This window comes from Microcaecilia unicolor, chromosome 1 (assembly GCF_901765095.1).
Source record: "Microcaecilia unicolor chromosome 1, aMicUni1.1, whole genome shotgun sequence".
Classification (NCBI taxonomy): domain Eukaryota; kingdom Metazoa; phylum Chordata; class Amphibia; order Gymnophiona; family Siphonopidae; genus Microcaecilia; species Microcaecilia unicolor.
The window spans coordinates 179,149,877-179,175,071 of record NC_044031.1 but is presented as its reverse complement, the minus strand read 5'-3'; the positions used below and the strand labels follow the sequence as shown (position 1 = coordinate 179,175,071).

Below are 25,195 nucleotides of genomic sequence, written 5' to 3'. Positions count from 1 at the left end.
GGGTGGAGCTTAAATCCATAATTGTCTGATAACACACAGAAAAAAATAAATAAATAAAAATAAAAGTCACAATTAATACCTTTTATTAAATTTAGATATTAGATATGTATCATATGTCAAAGAATAAAGTGGTTGCTCAAAGCATATTCTAAGCACAATTGCTCAACTGCAAAACACTATGCACAACTTTGTGCAAAAACGCACTCAGAACCTTACTGTACCATAAATATTACACTGGGCACAACCTAATACACCAATATACCACCCATATGGAAAATGCAGACCGTCAACAATATGAAACAAGGGATCATATCATCACAATTCTCATGTAGAGCCACAAAACACCCTAATTCATGTTTAATGTGGGATAAAATGCCATAAATAAGTAAATAAATAAATATAAACTTTTAATGTTGAGCACCTGATTCTCAAAGTGGACATATTCCAAACATTATAATGAAAATAAAATTATCTTTTCTACCTTTGTTGTCTGGTTGTCCGATTCTGCTGCTATCTGTTCTCAGTGCAGGTCATGAAGTCATCCTCGTTAAATATCTTCCTGGCAACCCAGCCAACCCCCCCCCCCCCCTCCCTATGCTTTCCCAGCAGTAAGGTAAACAAACCATAAACCAATTTCTACAATTGGTTACACAACGCTAGAGGGCTTTCACTGCAGCTCCTGCTGTGAGGATGGAGGTAAATCAACAATTTTAACCTCTCAGAGCACAGCAGGGGAGGCTTAGCCTGTCCAAGCCTCTTATACCGGGCGCCTATGTCCACTTGCTAGATTGTTTCCAGAGTAAACTTCTCCATATGACAAGGAGAGAAAGAAAATGTAATAGCCTGACCTGCAGCTACACTGGGATCTACAGTTGTCTCAGCATTCATAGAAATGGCTCCTTCCATGGCAGCCAAGACTGGAAGGACTCCTTGCTCTCCAGTCTGAAGGAGTCCTTCCAGTCTTGGAAGGACTCCTTCAGAGTGGTGAGCAAGGAGTCCTTTCAGTCTTGGCTGCCAAGATTGGAAGGACTGCTTGCTCACCAGTCTGAAGTTGCTCTCCTGTAGATGCACTACTCTGCCTCCAACAGCGGATCCACTAAAACAATAATCCACTTTCAATCCCTCAGACTGATAGGGTGGCAACTCCTTCTGTAGCCATCCATTCAGTGACTTTGGCAATCATCAATGTTACCTTCAATGGTGTAGGGAGGAATTTCCTCAAAGTGGGAGGGCAAAGTAATTTTTTGCATTATTCAACAGAAGGCTGGAATGAAGGGGAATAATAGCAGTCGGAGGCAGAAGTGAGTGGCTAAGAAATCCACGCCCGGGGAGGGGGGAATGCCTTCTCTTCCCCTCTACACCCATGGTTATTTTGGGCTGTATTGGAGGAACACACTTTTCAGAACTGAGTGTGGCTTCCAAGCTAGGGGAGCCTGATGGTCCACCTGTATCTGTTGTCACTCCCAGCAGTTCCAGACCAGCCTGATCCAGAGGTTGCCCATATTCAACATATGGGGCCAGGATGGGCTGAAGTCAAAGGCTCCATGGGAGATACCTGGGGCCATCCTTTGTTCCACAATAGCAAGAAATAATTTAGAAAGAAACAGTGCAAGTAAGTGTTGCCTTCAAACCAGCGCCATCTTGAGTATCACCACCATCCTTTAAGCTCTAGATCTTTTATGCTATTGGACTGTTATCCCACAATAGACAACCACTTCATTAAGCTTGACTGGCACTGAACTGGAGCAAGGATCAAGGATATTCTTCCTGCAACTGCATAGGAAGGCACATTTGGCATTCTGCTACATGTAAAAAAATACATGCACTCTTTTTCTTGCTCTTTTTGGGAGATACATTTTCTCTTTTACTCAGCACGGTCATGCTTTTTAACATGTGGTAGCCATGTGCTAGTGTTGCCACGGCTTAGTAGGGCCCCTATATTTAGTTGTAATTCTGTTCAGTTGCTGTATGTTTACATTTCCAATTTTTATGTAAAAGTCAATTTTAACTTTGGGTCAAAATGACCCCACTGATCATTCTAGGTAGGGAAAATTATTATGTTTTAATGTTGAAGATCACATACATTCAGACCATTCACTCATCACTTTATTCACTGATAAACAAATCATGTCTAGACATGCGTCTTCATAATCTGCATGAACTCCTCTTACGTTATTAAATTTAAACACCTTGAAGTTACCTCCACTTTCTGATTCATTAATGCTGGTCTAAGACCTTCCAGTTCTCCCAAAATTAAACCATGGTCTGACCAAGACAGCATTTTAACTACAAAAGGCTTCATCCGGTGATATCCTTTTTTTTTGGACTAGCTTAATATATCTTTACTAGGTTTCAGAAGCCTGAATTAGCTAGTAAAGACATGTATTAAGGGAATATAAGAATATAATGGGCGTCTTAGCGTTGAGTGTATGATAATTTTTAGTGTTCATTAAAAACGCTAGCATGCCTTTGTAGAAGGGGCCCTAAGTTAGGGCCCAATATTCAAATGGGTTTAACCAAGCAGCAGAGGTTCCTGTCCAGTGAAACCACATTGAGTTAGTTGGGAAGGAATATTCAGGAGTACTTAACTGGGAAATGCCACTGAACAGTACTGTCCAGGCAATGCTGGTACGATCTGGAGTGGTTCAAAACTTATGTGAGCACTGACAATATTCAATGTCGTTGCTTGCACAGCTAAACGGGCAAGCAGACACTAACTTAGCCTGGTTTATCTATGCAATTATGCACTGAGTATCGGCTGTACCCATATAACTTCCAGGCATCACAGCTGACCTGGATATTCAATGCTGGAGCCCAGATATAGCCTGACACTGAATACTTGGGTCTAATTTAGTCAGATGAGCGAGCATTAAAAAAAAACCACTCACTACTGCTGGCTGTATATTGACAGTTTTTTTTTTTTTTTAAGGTAGCCTTTTTTGGTTTGTTTAAAAGTTAACTTTTGTTTCTATGCATTATAAGGATTCATCCATCAAACACATTACTTTAGTCAGCATATCAAATAAGCATTTCCCCACTCAGCATTCTCCAAAGATCACATCCTGCTCAGGAAAAGCTCCAAAGGGGGCTTCTCCCTTTGCTCAGTATATCCTAGGAAGGATGTCCCTTTTTCCCATTCACGGAATTGTCTTATGTGGCACTTCAATTGAAACATTTAGGGACCCCTGATTTACCTGCTTCAGACCAATTTACCAGGGTATTTACTAAGCTGTGATAAAATAAAGTTTCCTTGTCATCAGCAGCAGATGAATCCAGACTTGTGGGGTATGACCATCTACCAGCAGGTGAAGAGAGAGAGTAATAAACTGAATTATGTGATATAGGTCCGTATGCTCCATGGCCAGTATGTATCCTCTGTCTCCAGCAAGTAGATGGATGGTCTTCCTCATAAGCTCTTGTCTTAGTCTGCTGATTAGCTCCTGTCTTGAGTTTCCTAATGCAGTTGACTTTGGGGTACAGACTGAGTCAGTGCGTATTTCTGGGTTACACCTGGTGGTGCTAGGTTCCTACTATGCCCCTGCCCCCGCCTTCTGCTGCTGGCCCCTCTCATTCCTTCCTCACAGTTAAAAAAGCCAAACTGCAGGAGAATTTAAAAATAAATAAAAGAAAAGAGGGCAGTTTCACTGCTGTTGCAGCTAATATTGAAGGAGGGAGGCTTCTCTGCTCTGCTCTCAGCCCAGCTCCTACAGAGAAACAACAGGCTTCACTCTCACTGGATTGTAGTGAGTACCGCTTTATATTTGTGCTTTTCTTATCTGGCTGCTCTTGCAGTTACAGCTTTGATGGTGGCAGAATTAGTGAAATGCTGCTCCTGCTGTGGGAAGCAGAAATCAGTATCAAACATATAAATGGCAAGTAACCGACTCACCTGCAAATGCGCAGTAGAGACTTCCCTCTCTGTCCCGCCCTCGCGTCAAGACGTGATGACGTCAGAGGGCAGAACAGAGAGGGAAACGGAGTCGGACTGTTGGACGCTGCCGTCTGGAAACGAACATCGTGCGCACCAACCTCCACCCTCCCCCGCCACCACTCCTGCCCCCCTCCGTATCGGGCCCCCTGCACTGACCTGACAGCGCCTCTCACCTCCGTGTGGAAGCGCTGCAGGCAGCAACAGAGCAATCTGCTGCTGCCTGCAGCGCTTCCACACGGAGGTGAGAGGCGCTGTCAGGTCAGTACAGGGGGCCCGGCACGGAGGGGGGAGGGAGCGGCGGCGAGGAGGGTTCGCTGGAAATCTCGCCCGTTTTTACGGGCTTAACGGCTAGTTAGGGCAGAGTCAGTGGGACATTAATTTTCCTGCACAAAAGATATGCTGCCACATTCTTCTGCTCTCCTCCTTATACGTGCAGTGACACCTGCAGCCACACTTAGTCCCTTGCTGCGATGGCAGGCAGAGTACTTCCCAGTCAGCAATGGCTTCACAGTTTTCTCCCTCAGGGCTGGATTCTGTGGATGTGAATGGCCTGCCCACGGGTTATTTATTTATTTAGATTTTTGCTCACGCCTTTTTCAGTAGTAGCTCAAGGTGAGTTACATTCAGGTTCTCTGGATATTTCTCTGTCCCAGGAGGGCTCACAATCTAAGTTTATACCTGAGGCAATGGAGGGTTAAATGACTTGCCCATGATCAGAAGGAGCAGTAGTGGGATTTGAACCGGCCACCGCTGGATTGCAAGACTAGTGCTCTAACCACTAGGCCACTCTTCCACTCCATGTTGGACAGGAACCTTTTTCTTTGGAATTTATTTTACTTCTACATCAGGCATATCTTCTCAAATGGGCTCATCAGTCCCTTGGGGTTCAGGTGGCTCCTCTGGTGAGTCAGGGGGACTATTCTACTAAAATGAGGAGAATGGAAACAATGTCTCCCCTCCTTCTCCTAGGCCATCAGAAGGAGATGGCTCAGCTATTTCCATGTCTTCCCCCTTCCTTGATCGTTTGAAAGAAGGGGAGATCATGACAGATGAGGCTGATGACCCCATAGTGGTCCAGGTTTTTCATAAGGAAGAAATGCCATCCTTCATCATCAAAGCTCCAGAAGTACTTAATACTGAGTCCACAGATGTCCCAGCCCCAGCAGCGACTAATCCTAAAATGGCAAGCACTAAGTGGCCACCTAGGTCCTTTCCGATTCGTGAGGCTATTCAGGAATTAATTACAGCTCAATAGTCCTCTCCATATGCCAGCTTGAAAGTGGCGTGGGCTATGTCTCGCCTTTATCTCATTTCTCCTGAAGAGCTGGAGAAGTGAAAGTTGCACAGGGTGGATTTGCTGGTGGTGGCTATTACTAAGAAAAATACTCTTTTGGTGGAGGGCAGAATTGCACTAAAGGATGTCCAGGATCACAAGCTGGAATCGTCTCTGGAGCTTTCCTTTGAGATATTTGCTCTGTCTTTACAGGCAGTGGTCTGTAGTTTTTATGCTACCTGAACCTGCCTGAGCTGGGTTTAGAAAGTGGCAGATGCCTTGTTGGATTATGAATCCCAGGGGACTTTAGTTTCCTTTCATGGAGACAGGTTTGGTGTATTTGATGGCTTCTTTTTATGATCTGGTCAGGGCCTTGGCCAAACAGATAGCCTTTGCAGTCATGGCAAAGAAGTTGTTGTGACTGCAACACTAGGTGGTAGATGCTGCTTCCAAGCAGCATTTGACAAAGTACCTCTTGTGGGGGAAGCTTCTCCTTAGAAAGGATCTGGAGAAGTTGGTTAAGGACTTAGAGGACTCGAAGACTAAACCTCTACTGGAGGATAAGCTGAAGGGTTCCTTTAGGGAGGCTAAGGCTCAATCTCAACTAAAGGTCTCCAAGAGGTACTGCACTGGTCAATCTCAGGCCTTTCAGAGGCCTAGGTATCAGCAGAGGCAGTCCTTTCTCTCCGATAACCACTCCTCAGGTCAGCCTGCCCAACATTCCTCAGCCTCCAGTCTTACCCAATGAAAGGCTGCCGGTCCACTCTCTGTCTTGTCTCATAGGAGAATGGCTGTCATTTATTTATTAAAAAATGTTTTAAATTCTGCCTATAACTAAGCGGATTACATCACATACATAAAATAAAAATAAAAAATTCAAATCAAAACATATAAAGATATAACATATTAGCCCATGATAACTCATACAAAAGAAATCTCAGCATTTTCAAATAAAACATTTTGTTGTATCAAAATAAAAAGTTTAAACACATTAGCTCCATGTCTGCACACATAGATGTGTCTTCAACAGTTTACAAAAATATGTTTTAAGGAGAGTAGGCCAAGGTTACTAGAGACCAATGGGTCTTAGATATTATTCAAGACAGCTACAAATTACAGTTTGTCTTCCAAATTATAAATTCTTTCTGGGAGTCCTCTTGCAATGCCCCCCCACAAAAGGGAGTCGTGGTTACCTCACTTCACTCTTTGCAAGACCTGGAAGCTCAAGCAAGGCCTTGGCAGATAATCCACCTATTCATGGTCCTAAAAAATGGGGGCTCCTTTCATCCAGTTCTCGACCTCAAGTGGGTCAACAGGTTTCTGAAGGTCTGACATTTTCAAATGGAAAAAACGTATGCTTGGTGATTGTGGCAGTGCAGTCCGGAGTTTCTCACCTCTCTGGATCTAATGGAGACATATTTGCATATTCTCATGTGGCTTCCTCACCAGCATTTTCTTCTCTTTGTGATTCATGGTCAGCACTTCCAATTCAAGGCTATGCTGTTCGAGCTGTCAATTGCTCCCAGGACCTTCTCCAAGGTCATGGCAGTGGTGGCTGCATTCCTGTGAAAAGAAGGGATCAGGGAACATCTTTATTTGGATGACTGGTTGATCAGAGCATCCTTAGCACAGAGCCATCATATCACGTCCAGGATGATTTCTCTTCTCCAGTCCCTGGGTTGGCTAGTCAATCTACCCAAGAGTCACTTGGTTCCCACTCAGATTCTTGAGTATTTGGGGGTGTGATTCAATACAGCTGAGGGGATACAGCTTTCTACCAGATATCTGGAGAGGCAAGCTTCAATTGCAGATTTGAAGTTCACATGGGATCTCAAGCCATGCACCTGGGATTATGCCCAAGTGCTCAGGTCGATGGCAGTGACTCTTGAGGTGGTGCCTATGCAGCCTCTTTAGAAGTCCGTGTTGTCCCATTGGTCTCTGGTGTCCCAGGATTACAATCTGCATCTTCTTAGGATGACTGCGACGAAGAGCAACATGTCATGATGGCTCCACTTGGACAAGCTTCTTCAGGGGATGCCACTGGCTTCCCCACCTTGGATGGTGGTGGTTATAGACATTAACCTATTAGGCTGGGGAGCTCATGGTCTCCATAATAATGCTTAGGGCATGTGGAGCAGGTCAGAGATGTTGTAGCTGATCAATCACCTAGAGCTCTGATCTGTTCGCAAGGTTCTCTTGGCTTTAGGGTCCAACTCAAGGGCAGACCAGTCTGCATACTATCATACAATATCACTGCAGTTGTCTATATCAGCAGAGGTACATGCAGCACCCAGAAGGCAGAAGAGGCTCACATTCTGCTTCAGTGAGTGGACTGGCATTGCTGCTCCTCTCAGCAGCTTACATCATGGGGACAATGAATATGCAGGCAGATTTTCTCAGCCAGAATTCTCTAGATCTAGCAGAATGGGAGCTGTCAGAGATGGCCTTTTGGTTGGTAACTCAAAAGTGGGGCACCCTGATTCTGGATCTCAATGCATTGTGTCATAATACCAAGGCTCCCAGGTTCTTCAACAGAAAAAAGCATTTGGTTCTGAAGGGCTGGATGCTCTGCTTCAGCTGTGGTTGTCAACATATCTTCTTTATATCTTTCTGCCATGCCACAGGATTATGCTTCATTTGGGGAGGGTGATTCTGATCACACTGGATTGATCAAGGAGACCATGGTATGCAGATCTTTTCTGTCTGATGGTGGATGAGCCTCTGTGCTTGCCTCCTGTGCTGGACCTTATTTGTCAGGGTCAAATGGACGATCCTCCCTGCTTTGGTCTTTTGGTTTGGCTCTTGCGAGGTCGAGGTTGAGGAAGAAAGGGTATTCTGATTCAGTTATTACTACCTTGCTGCAGGCGTGGAAGTGTTCTTCTTCATCAGCCTATGCCAGGGTTTGGAGAAATTTTGAATCCTGATGCTTACAGTGGGTGATCTCATCCCTTCACTCTTCCTTGCCACAGATCTTGGTCTTCTTGCAGGAGGGCTGTTCGAAAGGTCTGACATACAACTCATCGAGGGTTCGAGTAGCGACCCTGGTTGTTTTCGTGGTTGGCTGCTAAATTCTTCTTTGGCCACACATCCATACATGGTACATTTTTTGAAGGAGATCAGTCTCTTGAAGCCTCCTGTATGGTGTCCCTGTCCATAATGAAACCTCAGTACAGTTCTTCGGGTTCTGCAAAAGGTCCCTTTGAGTCTCTGTGAAAGGCTACATTGAAGGACCTCATGTTGAAAACTTTTTTTCTGGTAGCACTCTTTTCTGTGTGGCACATTTCCAAGCTCTAGGCTCTGCACTACCAGGACCCCTTTCTCTGCTTTTCAGAGGCCAGGGTCAAGATCCACACGGTGCCAATCAGATCACCTTTTTGTTCTCTTGGGAGGTACTAATTGGGGTGCTGTAGTTTCTAAGGCTACCATTGTTCATTGGATCAGGGACGCTATTACTTCAATGTATATGCTGGCGGGGAAGTCTCCTCCCCATTCCCTTCGGGCACACTCAACTAGGGCTCAAGCTACGTCTTCGACAGAGTCACACACTTTTTCTCTGGAAGAAATCTATAGATCAGCTACCTGGTGTTCATTGTTTTGACATGAGTGGAGGCTTCCTTTAAGTCATCAGTTCTTTCTGTAGTGGTTTCTTCTTCCTACCCTATTTGATGACTGCTTTGCTACATCCCACAAGTCTGGATTCGTCTGCTGATGATGACGAAGGAAAAATTATGTCTTACCTGATAATTTTCTTTCATTTAGTCACAGCAGGTGAATCCAGTGCCCCTCCCCCCAGTAGTGAAGCGATGCCTGTATTTGTCCTGTGTTTGTTTACCTTGTTGCTGTTCTACATTAGTTAATGTTGGTGTGATTCATATGTGGGGTGTGTTTCTGTGAGGGAGTTCCAATTGTTTAAACTGTTTAATTGTTCCTTCTGCTTTGTTATGAGAAATACTGACTGCCAAGGAACATACCATCATATATCACAGAGTTCCATTCAGTGCTCTCTATCTCCACCTGCTGGTAGATGGTCATAATCCACAAGTCTGGATTTGTCTGTTGTGTCTAAATGAAAGAAAATTATCAAGTAAGACATAATTTTTTTCATTTCGCTGCAGCAATATTTACCCCAGAAAACATTAGTCTGTGATTCCTAAGTCTGTCTGTGAGCAATGTTGCATATACTCCATTACATCACATTGACAGGTATGCTTTTATCTTTTCTAAAGGAACCTCGTGGTTCTTTTCCCTCTGTTTGTATACCTCCTTTCCTCTAGTTCAAAAGCATCCTATGTTTTTACCACTTGTAATGTCAAACCGGTTGGCCATAGACCACAAGGAATGTGCCTGAGTTTGCCAGTTGTCCATTACTAATTTATAGGTTGCAGTTGCGAATACAGATTATATTCGTAATGTAAGTAACATTTTCTTCATTTGTGAGCATGCTTTTAAAAGATATTTCTCATTTCCTAATGGAAATGTCTTCATTTAATAAGGTCCATGGATGGTCATAATTAACAATCTCTTTTTTTTTCTTTCATTCTGAAATTTAAAAAAAACTTTAATGATTTTCAGAGTATGCATATTTTGTATCTCTTCTCACAATGATTATACTTTGTGGTACAAACAGAAATAGAATTGATATAAATAAGCATAGCAACTTATCAATCCCATTTCATAGAAGGAAGAAAAATATTTTTCCTTACCTATGATAAAAAGTATTTCCACAGAAATATCACTGACAGTTGTGCTTCTAGTTGTTGATAGGTCATCGTTGCCAATAAAGGAAACATTGTAAGGTACAGTCACTGCAACATAAAACGTTGCCAGTAAAATTAGCCAGTCCCAGCCAGCTTTAAAAGTGCTAAAATGCAAAATTATGAACTTTGACTTTTTTGCATCTGAAACTTTGTATTCCGGAAATGCTGGTTTATCTACAAAAACATTCTGCAAAAAAAAGGGGGGAGGAAGAAAAAAAATATTAAATAATAATATCCAATTAGAGAATATGACAATAGAAATCAGCAAATTCACAACTTGCTGCCTATTCTGTGTGGTACTTTCAGTAAAGTTGTCTAATTCTGCAGATATATTCCTCAAGGCATTTCCTACAGCACATGGTAAGAGTGTACTGGGGTATATATTATATTATGTCTGCACTGATAATTCACACAGCTCTGAAATTTAACAATTCCAGACATAGCACGACTGGTCATATGTGTTTTTTTTTTTAATTGGCACTTCTCATGTATTCTGTAATGTAGGTGGCTGAAGATCATGACTTCACCTGCACAACTGAATCTTGCTCAGCTTACAATGGATAAATCAGCAACAGGAGAGAAATGTGAAATTTACAGAATAAGTCTGCAGTCCAATAATCTGACAAACACAATTGAAAAAAGAAAAGATTTTTTTTTTTTGCAGTTTTGTCAGATTAGGGGGATCAAAGTGCAGTAAAAGATGAACTTTTACCGCATCTTGATTTATCACAGGAGTCACCAATCTACTGACATGGCACATGACAAATGCTGCTTGCATACCACCTTGGAAGCAGCATTAGTTCATTGGCACCAGGGGGCCCTTTCTAAAAGTGGCAGTACCTGTTATAGAAAATGTCCCCATCCAGCACCCCCAAGAGTAACCCTTAGTCCCATCCCCCTTGGCTCCCCTCACCCGTACCTTCAAAAATCTCTAGTGGTCTAAGGGGTGGGCGGTTGTGATCCCTAGTTGTTCCTACCCTGCCAGCTCCAGGATCTAAAATGGCACTGGTAAGCCATAGTAAAAGTCTTGCAGTACTACTGTTAGTGTTCATCTTTCCATATAATTTATGGGGAGTATAACTTATGGCGGGGCCTTTGAGATGGGATTTTCTGAATGGGGGTGGGCTCAGGGGACTCCTTATTGTCTCTGAGGCCAGTCTTTTTAAGCCATACCCAGGAGCATAGGGCTACAACTAGGCAGCCCGATGTTCCCAGGATGAAAAAATAACTCCAGCTTGTTGCTGACATTATTTTTCAAGGCATAACATAGCTTGTGGTGTTTACGTCAAGCTGTGTTATGATTTTTTATATATTAATGAGCTGTTTTTCATGCATTTCTATGTTTTTTAAATATCTCATTAGCATATAACCCATGGTGACTTAAATTCAACTGCATTATGGTTACAAAACCTGCATTAGTGCCCTTTAAGTCAACACAAATTATAGCCATAATACAGCTTGATAACTGCCCCCTTATTGTGGTATTTACATTTATACCTGGATATGTGGCTACTTAAATAAATGCTTGAATTATGGTGAGAAAAACACATGGATTTGGAAATAACAATATCTAGCAGATCAGAGGTGATTCAGTCTTGCATTTGAGTCTCCAGATGTCAGGTTTGTTGAGTGATCAAGGTGATCTGTTGACCAGTGATAGCCAGTTTGTTCGTTCTTGCTTGCTTGTTATACCTTTCCTATCTTAATTTTGGAACTATTTTCCTTTTATCCGATTTGATAATTTAGATTGTATACTGCTTAAATCTGCTTGTCAGTATACATGGTATAAAAAAGTTTAATAAACCATAAATCACCATGGAAAAGATTTTTACAGAATTTCAGAGGAGCATCCAAGAAGAGGATATACAAGAACAAATGCCACATAAAGGTCACTCTGAAACATGTGAAACAGTAGAGGACACCAAAGTTTAAAGAACTGTTCACTCATCCCCAGGCAACTTTCTAGCCAGTAACACAGATCACAAGATCACCAGCTGGCTAAAAAACAAGAACTGAAACAGAAGATCATGAGAGAACAAAACAACATCAAAGACTACCTGTACTGAAACTTGCTGCCATAAAGATCTGGTATGTGTCCAAGATGGCTGAATGAAATAGTTGAATCTATAGATTCAGCAACTTTAGAACACATCAAACAGCTCATCTACAGTGCAGTAGTGGTGATCACAGATGTAGGTAATGTAGGTTTAGGTATGATCGTGATGATTCTGTTCTGTTTCTGGTTGGTAGATCTATGAGGTCAGTCATGAATCCGGGAACTATGCCGTAGATAATTTTGTGGATCACAGTGCAGATTTTTAAGATGATTCTTTCTTTGATTGAGAGCCAGTGCAGCTTTTCTCGGAGGGGTTTAGCACTTTCAAATCGTGTTTTACCAAATATCAGCCTGGCTGCTGTGTTTATAACCTCAAAACAACCTAAATATTGCCCAAATAACCTCAGAAATTGAAAACAATGATATAACCCCTACCCCAATACAACTCATTCTCCTAGACTATTGTAAACAGTCCATGCCAGTTTTGATCATTTATATTAAGTGCTTTACTTTAACTATACCAAAACTCTGTAACCGTCTCTTTGTGATATGTAAGCCACATTGAACCTACCAACAAGTGGGGAAATGTGGGATACAAATGCAATAAATAAATAAATAAATAAATAAATTAATTAATTAATGTCAGCAGGTCCCCCTTTTGCTCTTCAGCCCAGGTCAACCCTGCTTAGCTGATATGCTTCAGTGCTGGCCTTCCTCCCTCGCAGCACCGGTTAACTCCAGTTCTCTGCCACTCCGGCCACAGCTTCTGTGAGTGACTGTTCAGTTAGCTCACCATTCAGTGATGACCCCAACAAATGGACAGAAACTCCAACAGTCTTATAATAAAGAGTTATCTTTTATTCACATCCAGTCAGCTGTAGTGAGTTCAGCAGCATAATAAACTGTATCATTATAAACTCTTTGACAATTTCCACATTCACAATGCCAGACAGAGCTTTCCTGTCAGTTTGCTGAACATAGTCCAATGTTCTCTAACGCCATCTTTCTCTTCTTCTTAGTTAGTCACTAACCAGCCTGTTAATCATTAGTTCCTCACAACACACAGTATTTAGCTTCTAGCACCCTTAAACTTTTGAATTGCTTGTTGCCACAGGTTTCTTCCCAGCTGCATCAATTCTGTCTTTCCTATCCCAGACAGTTGAGGAAATACCTTGGCCAAAAAAACCCTCACCTTAGCACCAGCAGTCTGTGTGAATGCAGCCACCTCCATACTCTCCTCTTCACTCTCCTCTATCTCCTCCCTTTTATCCCATTCCATCTCTTCTATCTCCTCACAGGACTCCTCCAGCTGCGCCTCATTGCCCTGATTAGAATCCATCTCCCAATCCTGCTCCTCCCTCTCCACTTCCTGTGAGTCCTGTATTGGGTCAGACGCATTGTGGTAATCGTGGTTCCTAGGCTTATCCCTTGTTCTAATTGGTGTGTTGGCCACTAGAGAGCACATTTGCAAATGTCTTTTAATCTCCCTCCGGGGCTGCTCTCGCTTTCCTTGAGGCCGTCTTCCTTGTACCTCCTTACAATAAATAAATAAATAAATAAAATTTTAAAAGATTAAAGAAGGTCAGAAACTGAACAGCTTCTGAAAAATACCATGGTTTCTGAGCTGAACAGTTCAACAACATACAGCAAAAAGGGCAGATAGAAAATTGGTTGACAACTGGGAAGACCTACATTCTGCAAAAAGACCAGACAGTAGGGACCATCCCAAACAACTACAGGCCAATAATCTGCTAACAATTTTCAAACTACTGAAAGGAATAACAGCAGACAAGATGACTCGGTAAGCAACGTGTTCACTTCCAGTGGAATAAAAAAGAAACTGTTAAAACATGTAGGCATGAAAGATAACTTCTGTTTGATAATGATTCTAGAAAACTGCTAACATTTAAAAACAAACTTGAATGTAGCTTGGACGGAAAGAAGACCTTTGACTGATTGCTGCAGGGTTTTATTTTGACATGCCTAGAACTGATTGTAATGAGTGAAAATATCAGAAAATGTTTGTAGAAAGCAATGAGTCAGTGGAAAACAGTACTGACAATTAGCATTGGAGAAGTGGGTCAGGTAAACATCAGGAATATTTCAGACAGACTCACTCTAACCTTTGTTGTTTGATTGCTATTATTCCACTGTCAGGGGTCCTTTTACTAAGCAGTGGTAAAAAGTGGCCTGCGGTAGTGTAGACGTGTGTATTGGGCTTGTGCTGGGCCAGTTTTTACTGCATCTACAAAAAGGGACAGGAAAAGGGCCTGTGGTAAGAATGAAATCAGTTCGTGCCCAAAACTGGCCTGAGACCTTAACGCCACTCATTGATCTAGCGGTAATTGCTCGCACGCTACACGTGCGTGACCGGCTGGCACCGTGTAGGAGGAAATAAATAAATAATTCATCCAGGCATTATGGGCATGCACCAAATCTGAAATTACCACAAGGAGGGCACGCTGGCCTGGCAGTTGCCTCATTTTGGTGCGTGCTGCACGCGTGTAGAGCCTACCGCAGCTTAGTAAAAGGGCCCCTCAGTTATACTAAGAAAGACAAACTTAGGCGACCAGACTGGAAAGACATCTCAAAAATTTTACATCTATTGTACATGGACAAATTAAAGCTGTATGGAAAATCACAACTGGAAATCAAATCTCTGCTAAATATCATCTGAATATCAGTGAAGATATGGTAGATAAACATCAAACATGCTATAGTAAAGAGCACTATTAACTAATGGGGGGGGGGGGGGGGGGGGGTGGGATATAAGAAAACACTGAAGGCTAAAATTAAGGGTAGAAATATAATCAAGGCCATCAATGCCTGGGCCATAATTCTGACATTGGATACAGTGCAGAAATTGTGAATTGGACTTAGGCAGAGCTAAAAACATTGACAATGTGAAAGTTCTTCACAATTAATAATGCTTTGCACCCTCAGTGACATTGCCAGGCTTTTTCTTTGCCACAGATGGAACTGGACTACTGCAGGTACTACAAAAGTGAAGAGGAAAAACTAGGCCTGGTTGCATACATAATAATAGTGAAGAGGGATGCACCTAAACTAGTAACCAACAAGGTTTCCTTAGACCACAGAAGCCAAGCAGGTATACAGACAAGAACAAATAAAAACCCAAAGTATCCGAATAAAAAAAAAAACATGAGAGGCAAGATTTATAATGGATAAACCAGTAAACAAAAAATATATAATATAAACAGTCTTCATTAATCATAAAATAAATATCTGACTTGAACATGTTTCATGAATACTACATTAGGGGTGTGAAACTGAAAGACTTCCAGATTCTATATATGGCATCCAGAACTATGAACCCAAAGTTTTGTGCATGCACAAGATGCACCTGCAAATTAATTAATGAGCCAATTTACATCAATAATTGGATGCTAACAATTATTGATGTTACATAAGTACACAAGTATTGCCATACTGGGAAAGATCAAAGGTCCATCAAGCCCAGCATCCTGTTTCCAACAGTGGCCAATCCAAAGCATAGTGTCTAGTACACTTGGCTCTTTTGAGGGCGGAGTCCACCACCATGGAATTGTGGGGTAACTGAGACCTCATCAATCCAGGTTCACCGTGGATCCGATATTGGGAATCAGCTTTCTTGGGGTTCACGGGGCCAGACAGAGGGAACGACCAGTTCCGCATAAGGACTTCCTTCGGTACCTTATGTAGAGGAGCCATCACAGCCTCTTTAGGTGGAGAAAGATAGTCTCAGCCCTGGGCTCATCCTCAACCTCCATAGGGAATGGAATGGCCGTAGCCATTTCCCGAACAAAAGAGGTAAAGGACTGACTGTCCGGAGGAGATAGTCTCCTTTCACGTGGAGGGGAAGGCTCAGTGGGAATCTCATACGACTCATCAGAAGAAAAGTATCTGGAATCTCCCTGTGACTCCCACGAACGCTCCTCTTCAGTATCGGATAATATCTCTCTCAGGGAACTCCAAGACTGAGCCTACCTTGACGCCGAGGATCAACGTCCTCGAAGGCGATGCCGAGAGGCCGACACCCGCATGGAATGTGGTGAAGCTTCCTTCACTGACGTCGAAGGGGAGTTGATCTGGGTGGCAGTAGACACCGGTGCCGCTTGATGGAGGACCTCACCGCAGGCAAAGGGCCAGACGCCACTGCAGCAGATGGTACGAAAGGCGCAAGCACCTCCGACACCGAAGCAGACCAATGCAGCAGTCCTTCCAGAAGCTCGTCGAGAGCCGCCATTGGAGAATGCTGCAGGGCTGGTGGAACAGCCGGTTGGCAGAATCTGCTGAGGTTCGGGAGCAGGTACCGAGCTGCCAGGAGATCAATGCATTGGCACCTCCTGTATAGAGGGGGAGCGATTCTCTCAGCACTGTGTGTCGAAGGAGATTGGTGACGGTGCTTCTTCACCTTCGCTCGATGCCCATCACCAAGGCTCCTCGGTGCCAACAAGGATGACGTGGAATTCTCACTTCTCCTCGGGGTTGGGTCCAGCGATGGTCGGTCCCGGGGGGCCTGCATAGCAGGAGGCCTCAAGACAGGTGGAGACCCACTCGATACCTCACTGCTCCCAGCGCAACTTGGTCTCTCAGCAGCCATTACCTCTGCTCCAACGTCGATGCCTCCCTCGATATCGATGCTGATGCCGCCAACCTTGTTACCGATGTCGACGTTGAAGGACTGGACCAAGTCCCAAAAAGCTTCTCTCGCTGGGCATCTCGAGACACTTGGGTCTGTTTTTTCATACGAAGACACGGACTACAAGCAGCTGGGCTGTGGTCGGGCCCAAGGCCCTGGATACTCCAGGAATGGGTATCGGTACCTGAGATGGTCCGGTTGCACCTAGTACAATGTTTGAAGTCGCTGGGTGTCCTCGATGACATGGAAGGAAAACTGGCCTCGGTGAAATCAAAATTCGCAATTGTGCCAAAAAGAAGGCACAAAAAAGGGAAGAAACCCGACCGTGTGGCCTAAAGGCCGGCCGTGTCGGAAAAACAAAGTAAACTTAAAACAGGACAAAGAACTAAAAAGAAAAAACTAAGGGAAACCTCTTAAAAAAAAAGATTTAATAAACCCGAATAAACTCGCGAAAATCGCTCAGAAAACTCTTTCCTGGGCCTCAGCAAGGAGCACAGGAGGAAACCTGCTGCACCTCGTCAAGAGGAAGAAAAAACTGAGGAGATGCGCTCACGCAATGAGCAGGAAATAAGTCTGTGCATGCATGGTGTACACTGCACACGCTCCAGAAGACTTGGCAAAACTTTGTTTATTTTTGCTTTTGCAAAAATGACGATTCCCGGGCCGACGCAGACGTGACTCACATGTGAGAACAAGCAGCCTGCTGTCCTTGGAGAATTACTAGTACATTAGGATTCAAAATAAAACAACATTGACACAGTCAGGAGGACTATTGATTAATAAACAATGATTCATTAAGGAAGCCCATATTTTATTAAAATATCTTAAGCAACCTAAGGAGACTGTCACAACCCTTTCAGATTTTGCATATCGATAGACTGTGTTGCACCATCTATCAACATCTAACTGAAAAGAATCTTTCCAACTTGACAAAATCAATTTGTAGCAATTAGCAATGGGCTCTTTAATAGCCTGATGCTATAATGATCTATTTTGGATTTCAAGGCTGGACCATCATAACAGAAAATAGCTAGTGATGAAGAGTCTGAAATATGGAGCAGAGCGCATATTCTTCACCATACAGCAGACCAGAACGCCCTAAGATTAGGGCAAGTGTAATCATATGATCTAATGTTCATGTCTCTGTATTATAGGACTAACAGATGTTACTATTGTCCTTATTAATTTTGGAGAGTTTCAAAAGTATCCAAAATGCTTTGTGCATTAAAAAGAAGGCAGATTGTGATATTGATGCTGACTTGGGTGATATGAACAGATATTGCCATATTTCCTGCCACTGCTTTGCATCAAATTCAATTGAGGTATCCTTGGTCCATACACTTTGCAGAGCAGTGGAACATGAGAATTTTACGGTTTGTAGCATCTTATACCAATTTGATGCTTCTTTTGGTTTATAAGCAAAGTCTTGCAAAGAGTGAGACAGGTACGTTCAACAAGGCTATTCTTTAACTTGTGCATTCATGCGTAATACAGTGGGTCAATTGCAACCATTGATAGTATGATTGCAAGTAGCTGATGACTGATGATCAACCATATCCTCAACCTTTTCTCCAAAAAGATTATCCCCCCTGCAAGGAACATCCGCCATGCGCTGCTGGGTCTTCTGATCCAGGTTCGAGACACGCAGCCATGAGAGTCTGCGCATCACGATACCCTGAACAGCTACTCGGGATGCAGCATCAAAAGTGTCAAAGGCTCCCCTGGCCAGGAATTTGCGACACACCTTCTGCTGCCTGACCACCTGGTGAAAGGTTCAGCAAGCTCCAGAGGGAGAGCTTCAACTAACTGGACAGTTGCTTTACCGAGTTCTGGAAGTGAATGCTGGTGTGCAGCTGGTATGTTTGAATCTTGGCGGCAAGCATTCTATCCTGATACGTACACCTCCCAAAAGAATCCAAGGTCCTAGACTCTCTGCCCGGGGCACTGAGGCATAGTCTCTAGTACTCTTGGCTCTTCTGAGAGCAGAGTCCACCACCATGGAATCGTGAGGAAGTTGGGCGTTTACCATCACAGGCTCACCATGGACTCTGTACTGGGGACTCGGACTTCTTGTTGACAACTGAATTAGAGAGAGGGCAAGACCATTCCGCAACATCACTTCCCTGAGTGTATTGTGCAGGGGGGATATTGCAACCTCTGTAGGCGGAGAAGGATAATCCAGGACCTTGAACATCTCAGCCCTGGGCTCATCCACAGCCTCCATGGGAAATAGAATGCCCCTAGACATTTCCCGTACAAAGGATGAAAAGGTAAGACTCTCAGGTGGAGATTGTCTAACCTCAATAGGTGGAGTAGGATCAGAAGGAAGCCCCTGAGAATCTTCCTCCGAAAAATATCTGGGGTCTTCCTCCTCTCCCCATGAGTGCTCCTCTTTGGAATCGGACAGGAGCTCCCGAAGAGCAGCCCGAACCCGAGCCTGTCTCGACTTTGAGGATCGATGTCCTCATGGGGGATGTCAAGAAGTGGACCCTTGCCTGGACTCCGGCGAAGCTTCCTCCACTGACGTCGAGGGAGAATCGACCCGGGTGGTAACCGGCTCTGGTACCGCAAGCGGCACCGAGGGCGGAGACCTCCACACAGGAGATGGGCCAAACGCCATCTCAGCAGTAGGTACCAGAGGCACAAGCACCTCCGGTACCAAAGCAGATGGATGAATCATCCCTTCCAGAAGACCTGGAAGCATGGCCCGGAGACACTCATTGAGGGCTGCCATCGGAATAAGCTGTGGGGCCGGTGCAGGAGTCGGTGCCAGAAACTGAGGAGGTTCGAGAGCTGGTACCTGTCTGCCAGATGACAAATGCATCGGCACCTCCTGAATGGAGGGTGAGCGGTCCTCCCGGCGCTGACGCTTCTCGGGTGCCGAGTCCCTCGGCTCCCTGGAGCTCCCGGTACCGTGTCTGGAAGGAGATCGATGGCGATGCTTCTTTGCCTTCGCTCAATGCCTGTCATCAACACTCCTCAGTACTGATGAGGAGGACGTGGAATCATCACGCCGCCTCGGGGCCGGGTCCGACTCAGAGTGGTCCCGGGGGGCCTGCGAAGCAGTAGGCCTCGAGACGGGTGGAGACCCACTCGATGCCTCGCTGTTCCCAGCTCGGAGTGGTCTCTTGGCAGCCATTACCTGGACTCTTGATGCTGCTTCCCTCGACGCCATTGTTGATGCCGCCGACCTCGGTACCGATGTCGATGCCGACGTTGAAGGACCGGACCGATCTGGAAAAAGTTTCTCGCGCTGAGCCTCTCGAGCCACTTGGGTCCTCTTTTTCATTAACTTACACAGCATACAAGCAGCTGGAAGATGGTCGGGCACGAGGCACTGGAGACACCAAGCATGAGGGTCGGTACACGAGATGGTCTGGTTGCAGTGGGAACAGCGCTTGAAGCCGCTGGGAGTCCTCGATGACATGGGAGGAAAAATAGCATTCACAAAATCAAACGGCTCGATGGTGCCAATAAAAAAGGCACAAAAAAGGAAAAAAGGAATGCGGTCGAGCAGCCTAAAGGCAGCCGCGATGAAAAAAGAAATGAAACTTGAAAAGATGAGAAAAATCTAAAAAAAAAAAAGGCATTAACTTTTTTTTTTTTTATTATTTGAAGAAAATTAAGAAGAAGGGAAAAAAAACGGAGCACGTAAATGCGACAAAAGTCAGTCAACACAGAACTCTCTCACGAAGCGGAAAAAAGAGAACTGAGGGAAGCGCGCGGGCATCGCAGGCAGGAAGTCGTTCGCACATGCGTGGTGCGTTGTCCCCGCGCCCGCTCTCGTCACTTCTACAGTTTTAAAATTTTGATTTTTAAATCCGGAGCTCCTGGGCCGTCATGGACGACGACCCATGCGTGATGATGTCCAGCCTGCTTGTCCTCGGAGAAACAAGGTAACATACTTAAAATGTGATTTATTTTCAATGCAATTGTCATTTTGATAGATTCTAGATAGCCCCACTAGGATAATTTCAGAAGAGTACATCTATTTGTTAGTTGTGTTGCCGTCTCCAGGATGTAATTAGTGTTGTATAATATTGTATCCTGCAAAGAGGGTCCAAAGTATATACCTAAATATTTGATTTTTTTTTTTGGACAACTATTGAAAGTTGTATTTTTTATAATCATTACAGCAGGTAGATATGTTTAGTGGTATAATTTCTCTTTTAGATATATTGAGCTTATATCCGGAACCAACAGCATAGCCTTCAGTATTACAGGTATGGATCCTGGAGTTGTGTAAAGGAGTATATCATCCACATAATCAGGTATTTTAGCTTCTAAATGACCCCCAATGTATACTTTTAATATGTACATTGTGCCTTACAGTAATTAGTAGAGGCTTCAATGCAATACTAAACAGGAGTGTTAACAAGGGACATCCTTGTCTCATGCCTCTAATAGAATGGAAAGGTAAAGATAAAACACCATTAATTTGCAGCCTGGTAGTAGGAGCTTGATATAATAATTTTATCATACTGATAAAATCATGATGAAAGCAAAACCAGCTTAAAGCATGAAAAATAAAAGGCCACACTATGCAGTTGAAGGTCTTTTCCACATCTAGACCCATAGCAACTGTTTAACATTATGAAGAATTAGCTTGTAGTATGATGCTGGAAAATAGACTTGTGTTGTCACTGGATAACCTACCATTCATGAAACCTATTTGATCTGTATGAATGATACAGGCCAACACAATTTCTAATCAGTTAGCAATGAATTTTGCAAAGATTTTTGCAACTACATTTATTAGTGACAGAGGACAATAGTTTGTATACATGGTGGATCCTTATTCGGTTTAAGCAGAATGATGGTAGTATCTTCAGTGATAGTACCTTGTATTGTACATGAAGATAACATACATTTGTAGTACTCTAATAAGTACAGCAACAAGACATCCTTAAATGAAACTTAAAATTCAACAGGGGGAACATCTGGCCCAGGTGTTTTCTTTCTTGCTATACCCTTAATTATAGTGTCTAATTCTGAAATATCTATAGGTTGTGCTAATGACAAGTTGTCAGATTCAGTTACAGTAGAATGCGGCAGATCATCTAGGAAAATTGTAATATTGTAATATTAGACTTGTCTGCTACTTTTGAAGTATACAAATCAGCATAGAAGGTTTGAAACTGCTGTGAGATATCATTAGCATCAGTTAATATATTTCCCGCTGAGTCTTTAATAGCAGGAAATAGATGTTTATTTTTTATTTTCAAGAACTCAGCTAATTGATGACCACTTCTATTGCTGTTAGCGTAATAGTTTGAACACTGCATAAATAGTTGATCTTTAGCTTTGTTACTGAGAAGCACATTATAATCAAATCTCAGTTTTAGCAATTGTTCCAAAGTTTCTTTACTATTGGAATCAGATTTATGTGTAACTTCCAACTTATGTTTGTTGTTCCATGTCTAACAATTCTTTAATATTTTCTTCTTTTTTGCAGTGAAAGAAATGGTCATGTCCCTTATTTAAGCTTTAAATGAATCTCAGGAAGTATCAGATGTATTGTTGATGTTAAAAAAATTTCAGGGGGTCTTTTATTAAGGCATGCTCACGTTTTTAGCGTGTGCTAAAATTGGGCATGTGCTAAATGTTAGAGACGCCCATAGGAATGCATTGGTGTCTCTAACGTTTGGCATGCACCCAATTTTAGCGCGCATTAAAAACGTGAGCACGCCTTATTAAAAGGGGGTCTCCTTGATGGTGTCAATTTGTTTAATAAAATCAGTATAATTTAACAATGAAGTGTTGAGCTGCCACATACTTCTGTTTTGTGATTTACAGAAATGTTTGAGAGACAAAATTATTACAGCATAGCAAATATGACTATCTTATGTATATTTGCTGTTTCCAAATGTTTGACTAATGAATGACTCACTAAAAAAAATCAATTCATGAGTAGGAAGAGTGTGGAGCAGAGAAGAAAGTATAATCCCTTGATGTCTGATGTAGTATTCTCCAAGCATCAATCATGATGTCATGCATTTTTTGCCATGCTCTCGTTTTCCTATCAGATATATCTGATTTTCTATCTATGCCTAGATTAATTAATAAATTTAAATCACTACCAATAATTACCAAGCAATCCCCTTCTGATAGCAAGGAAGTAGCAATATCTTCAAAAAATATGGCATCATCAATATTGGGCCCATAAAGGTTAAAACAATTAAAGGACTACCATTTATTTCCAATTTAGCTTTGACTTAATGGCCATGCATATTGTTTACATGAGAGACAATTTTAACATCAGTTCTTTTCCTAATGAACAATTCTACTCCATTTTTTCCCTTCAGCTGGGGAAAATAAAACAGGATTAGACCAATTAGTAATCAATTTGGATGATTCAGGGGCAGCCAAATGCGCTTCTTGCAAGAATAGTAAATCAAGTTTGAATTTAGTGGTATATGAAAGATCTTTTTCTTCTAAACTGGGTTCTGGATTCCTTTAACATTAAGAGATAGACATGTTAAACGTATGAGAATGCTGAATACCTATGGATAACATACATATCCAAGTCAGGAACAGAATATATGTCCTTGTAATTAATACTGTTCTGAAGAAAAGCTGATTGCAGTTTCTGGCAGTGGAACAAACAAGAATTTCCTTAGTCTCAACCACCCTGAAGAAGCAAAAAGCTGCAGGGCAGAATAAATCTGTTTCTGGCACCACCAGGAATACCCCACAATAGGCACCTACAGCAGCCTACAACCCCAAAATTGGACCAAGAAACCCAGAAAAGGAGCCATTTCACAGATGAAACCAGGAATTGCTGGGAAACCATCCATTACCTGCTGGAAACAGAAGAATACTGGCTGGTTTGGATACTAACCATCCTCTATAACAGAGCATATCTTTGTGCCCTCTATCTCTACCTGCTAGTAGACTGGCATAACCCATAATTTATGGACTCATCTGTTGTTTGTATACTTTATTGCTGAATATATTTCCCTTTAAAATACGTTAAGCTGAAGCTCTGTGAATGGAAGTTATCTATTTATTCACTGATGAAATAAACTCATTTCTAAACCAATATACATCAATTCTGTTCTAGGTGTATCATCTCCAGAGATGACAAAGTACTTTGGCACTGCATATTTATTCAGTCTAATATTCCAACAAGGATGCACTGTGAAGGTATATTATTTTAATGATTAAGAACATAAGGAAAGCCATACTGAGCCAGACAAATGGTTCATCTAGCCCATTATCCTGCTTCCAACAGTGGCCAATCCAGGTAACAAGTACCGGGCAGAAACCCAAATAGTAGCAGCATTCCATGATACCAATCCTGGGGCAAGCAATGGCTTCCCCCATGTTTACCTCATTAACAGACTGAAGACTTCCCTCCAGGATCTTGTCCAAACCTTTTTTAAACACAGATACACTAACAACTGATACCACATCCTCCAGAAATGAGTTCTACAGCTTAACTATTCTTTGAGTGAAAAAATATTTCTTCCTATTTACTTTAAAAGTATTTCCATGTAATTTCATTAAGTGTCCCCTGGTCTTTGTACTGTGGTCTTTTTGTACACTACTCAGGATTTTATAGACCTAAATCATATCCCCCCTCAGCTGTCTCTTTCCAAGCTGAAGAGCCCTAATCTATTTAGCCTTTCCTCATATGGGAGCAGTTCCATCTCCGCTATCATTTTGGTCGCTCTTCTTTGAACCTATTCTAAATCCACTATATATAATTTTTTTGAGAATGATGACCAGAATTGAACACAACTCTGAAGGTGAGGCTGCACCATGGAGCTAAACAGAGGCATTATAATATTCTTGGTCTTATTTTGCATCCTTTCCTAATAATTAGTAGCATCCTGTTTGCTTTTTTGGTCATTGCCGCACACTGGGCAGAAGATTTCAGTGTATTGTATACAATGACACCTAGATCTTTTACTCGAGTGCTGACTCCTACGGTGGACCCCAGCAGATTATTCTTCCCAATGTGTATCACTTTGCACTTGCATAGAACACAGCGAAGATGACACAAGGATAGGGTCTTTAGATGATGTGTAAACAGTTCAAATTTATTGATGAGTCCAAATCAATAAAATAACTCCAAGAGACTCGAAACAGCCGTATTTCGGCCAACCGGCCTGCCTCAGGGGTCTTAATACTTTTTTGCAATGATCTTGTTCAGCAAGCTGCATCTCTCAATTTGTTTCCAGAATGGAACTTCGTTTATAGAGCTCAAAGCTCAAGAAGCCGCGTGTCATCTTCGCTGTGTTCTCTCTGATTTTGAATTTGTGAAGATTGTGTTCTTCTGTATTTACATCACTTTGCATTTGTGTATATTAAATTTCATCTGCCATTTGTATGCTCAGTCCACCACTTTCCAAAGGTCTTCCTGCAATTTTTCCGATCTGACGAAGAAGGGCAACCTTTGAAAGCTAATCAAGAAATGTATTAAGTTATGTCCAATAAAAAAGGTATCATCTTATTTTCTTTTCCATATTTTATTTTGTTTGATTTCTATTGATTACCTTAAGAGTGGACTAACACGGCTACCACACTCCTC

At 42.6% G+C, this 25,195-nt stretch overlaps 1 protein-coding gene across 1 annotated transcript in view; it reads right to left on the bottom strand.

Annotated features, from left to right (window-relative positions):
* The window catches only part of KCNH8 (potassium voltage-gated channel subfamily H member 8), a 588,306-nt gene that overhangs the window by 368,163 nt on the left and 194,948 nt on the right, over positions 1–25,195 (bottom strand). Inside the window, exon 5 of the mRNA XM_030202709.1 lies at positions 9,908–10,148. Coding sequence (XP_030058569.1) covers positions 9,908–10,148 — 241 coding nt within the window. The remainder of the gene's footprint in view (positions 1–9,907; positions 10,149–25,195) is intronic.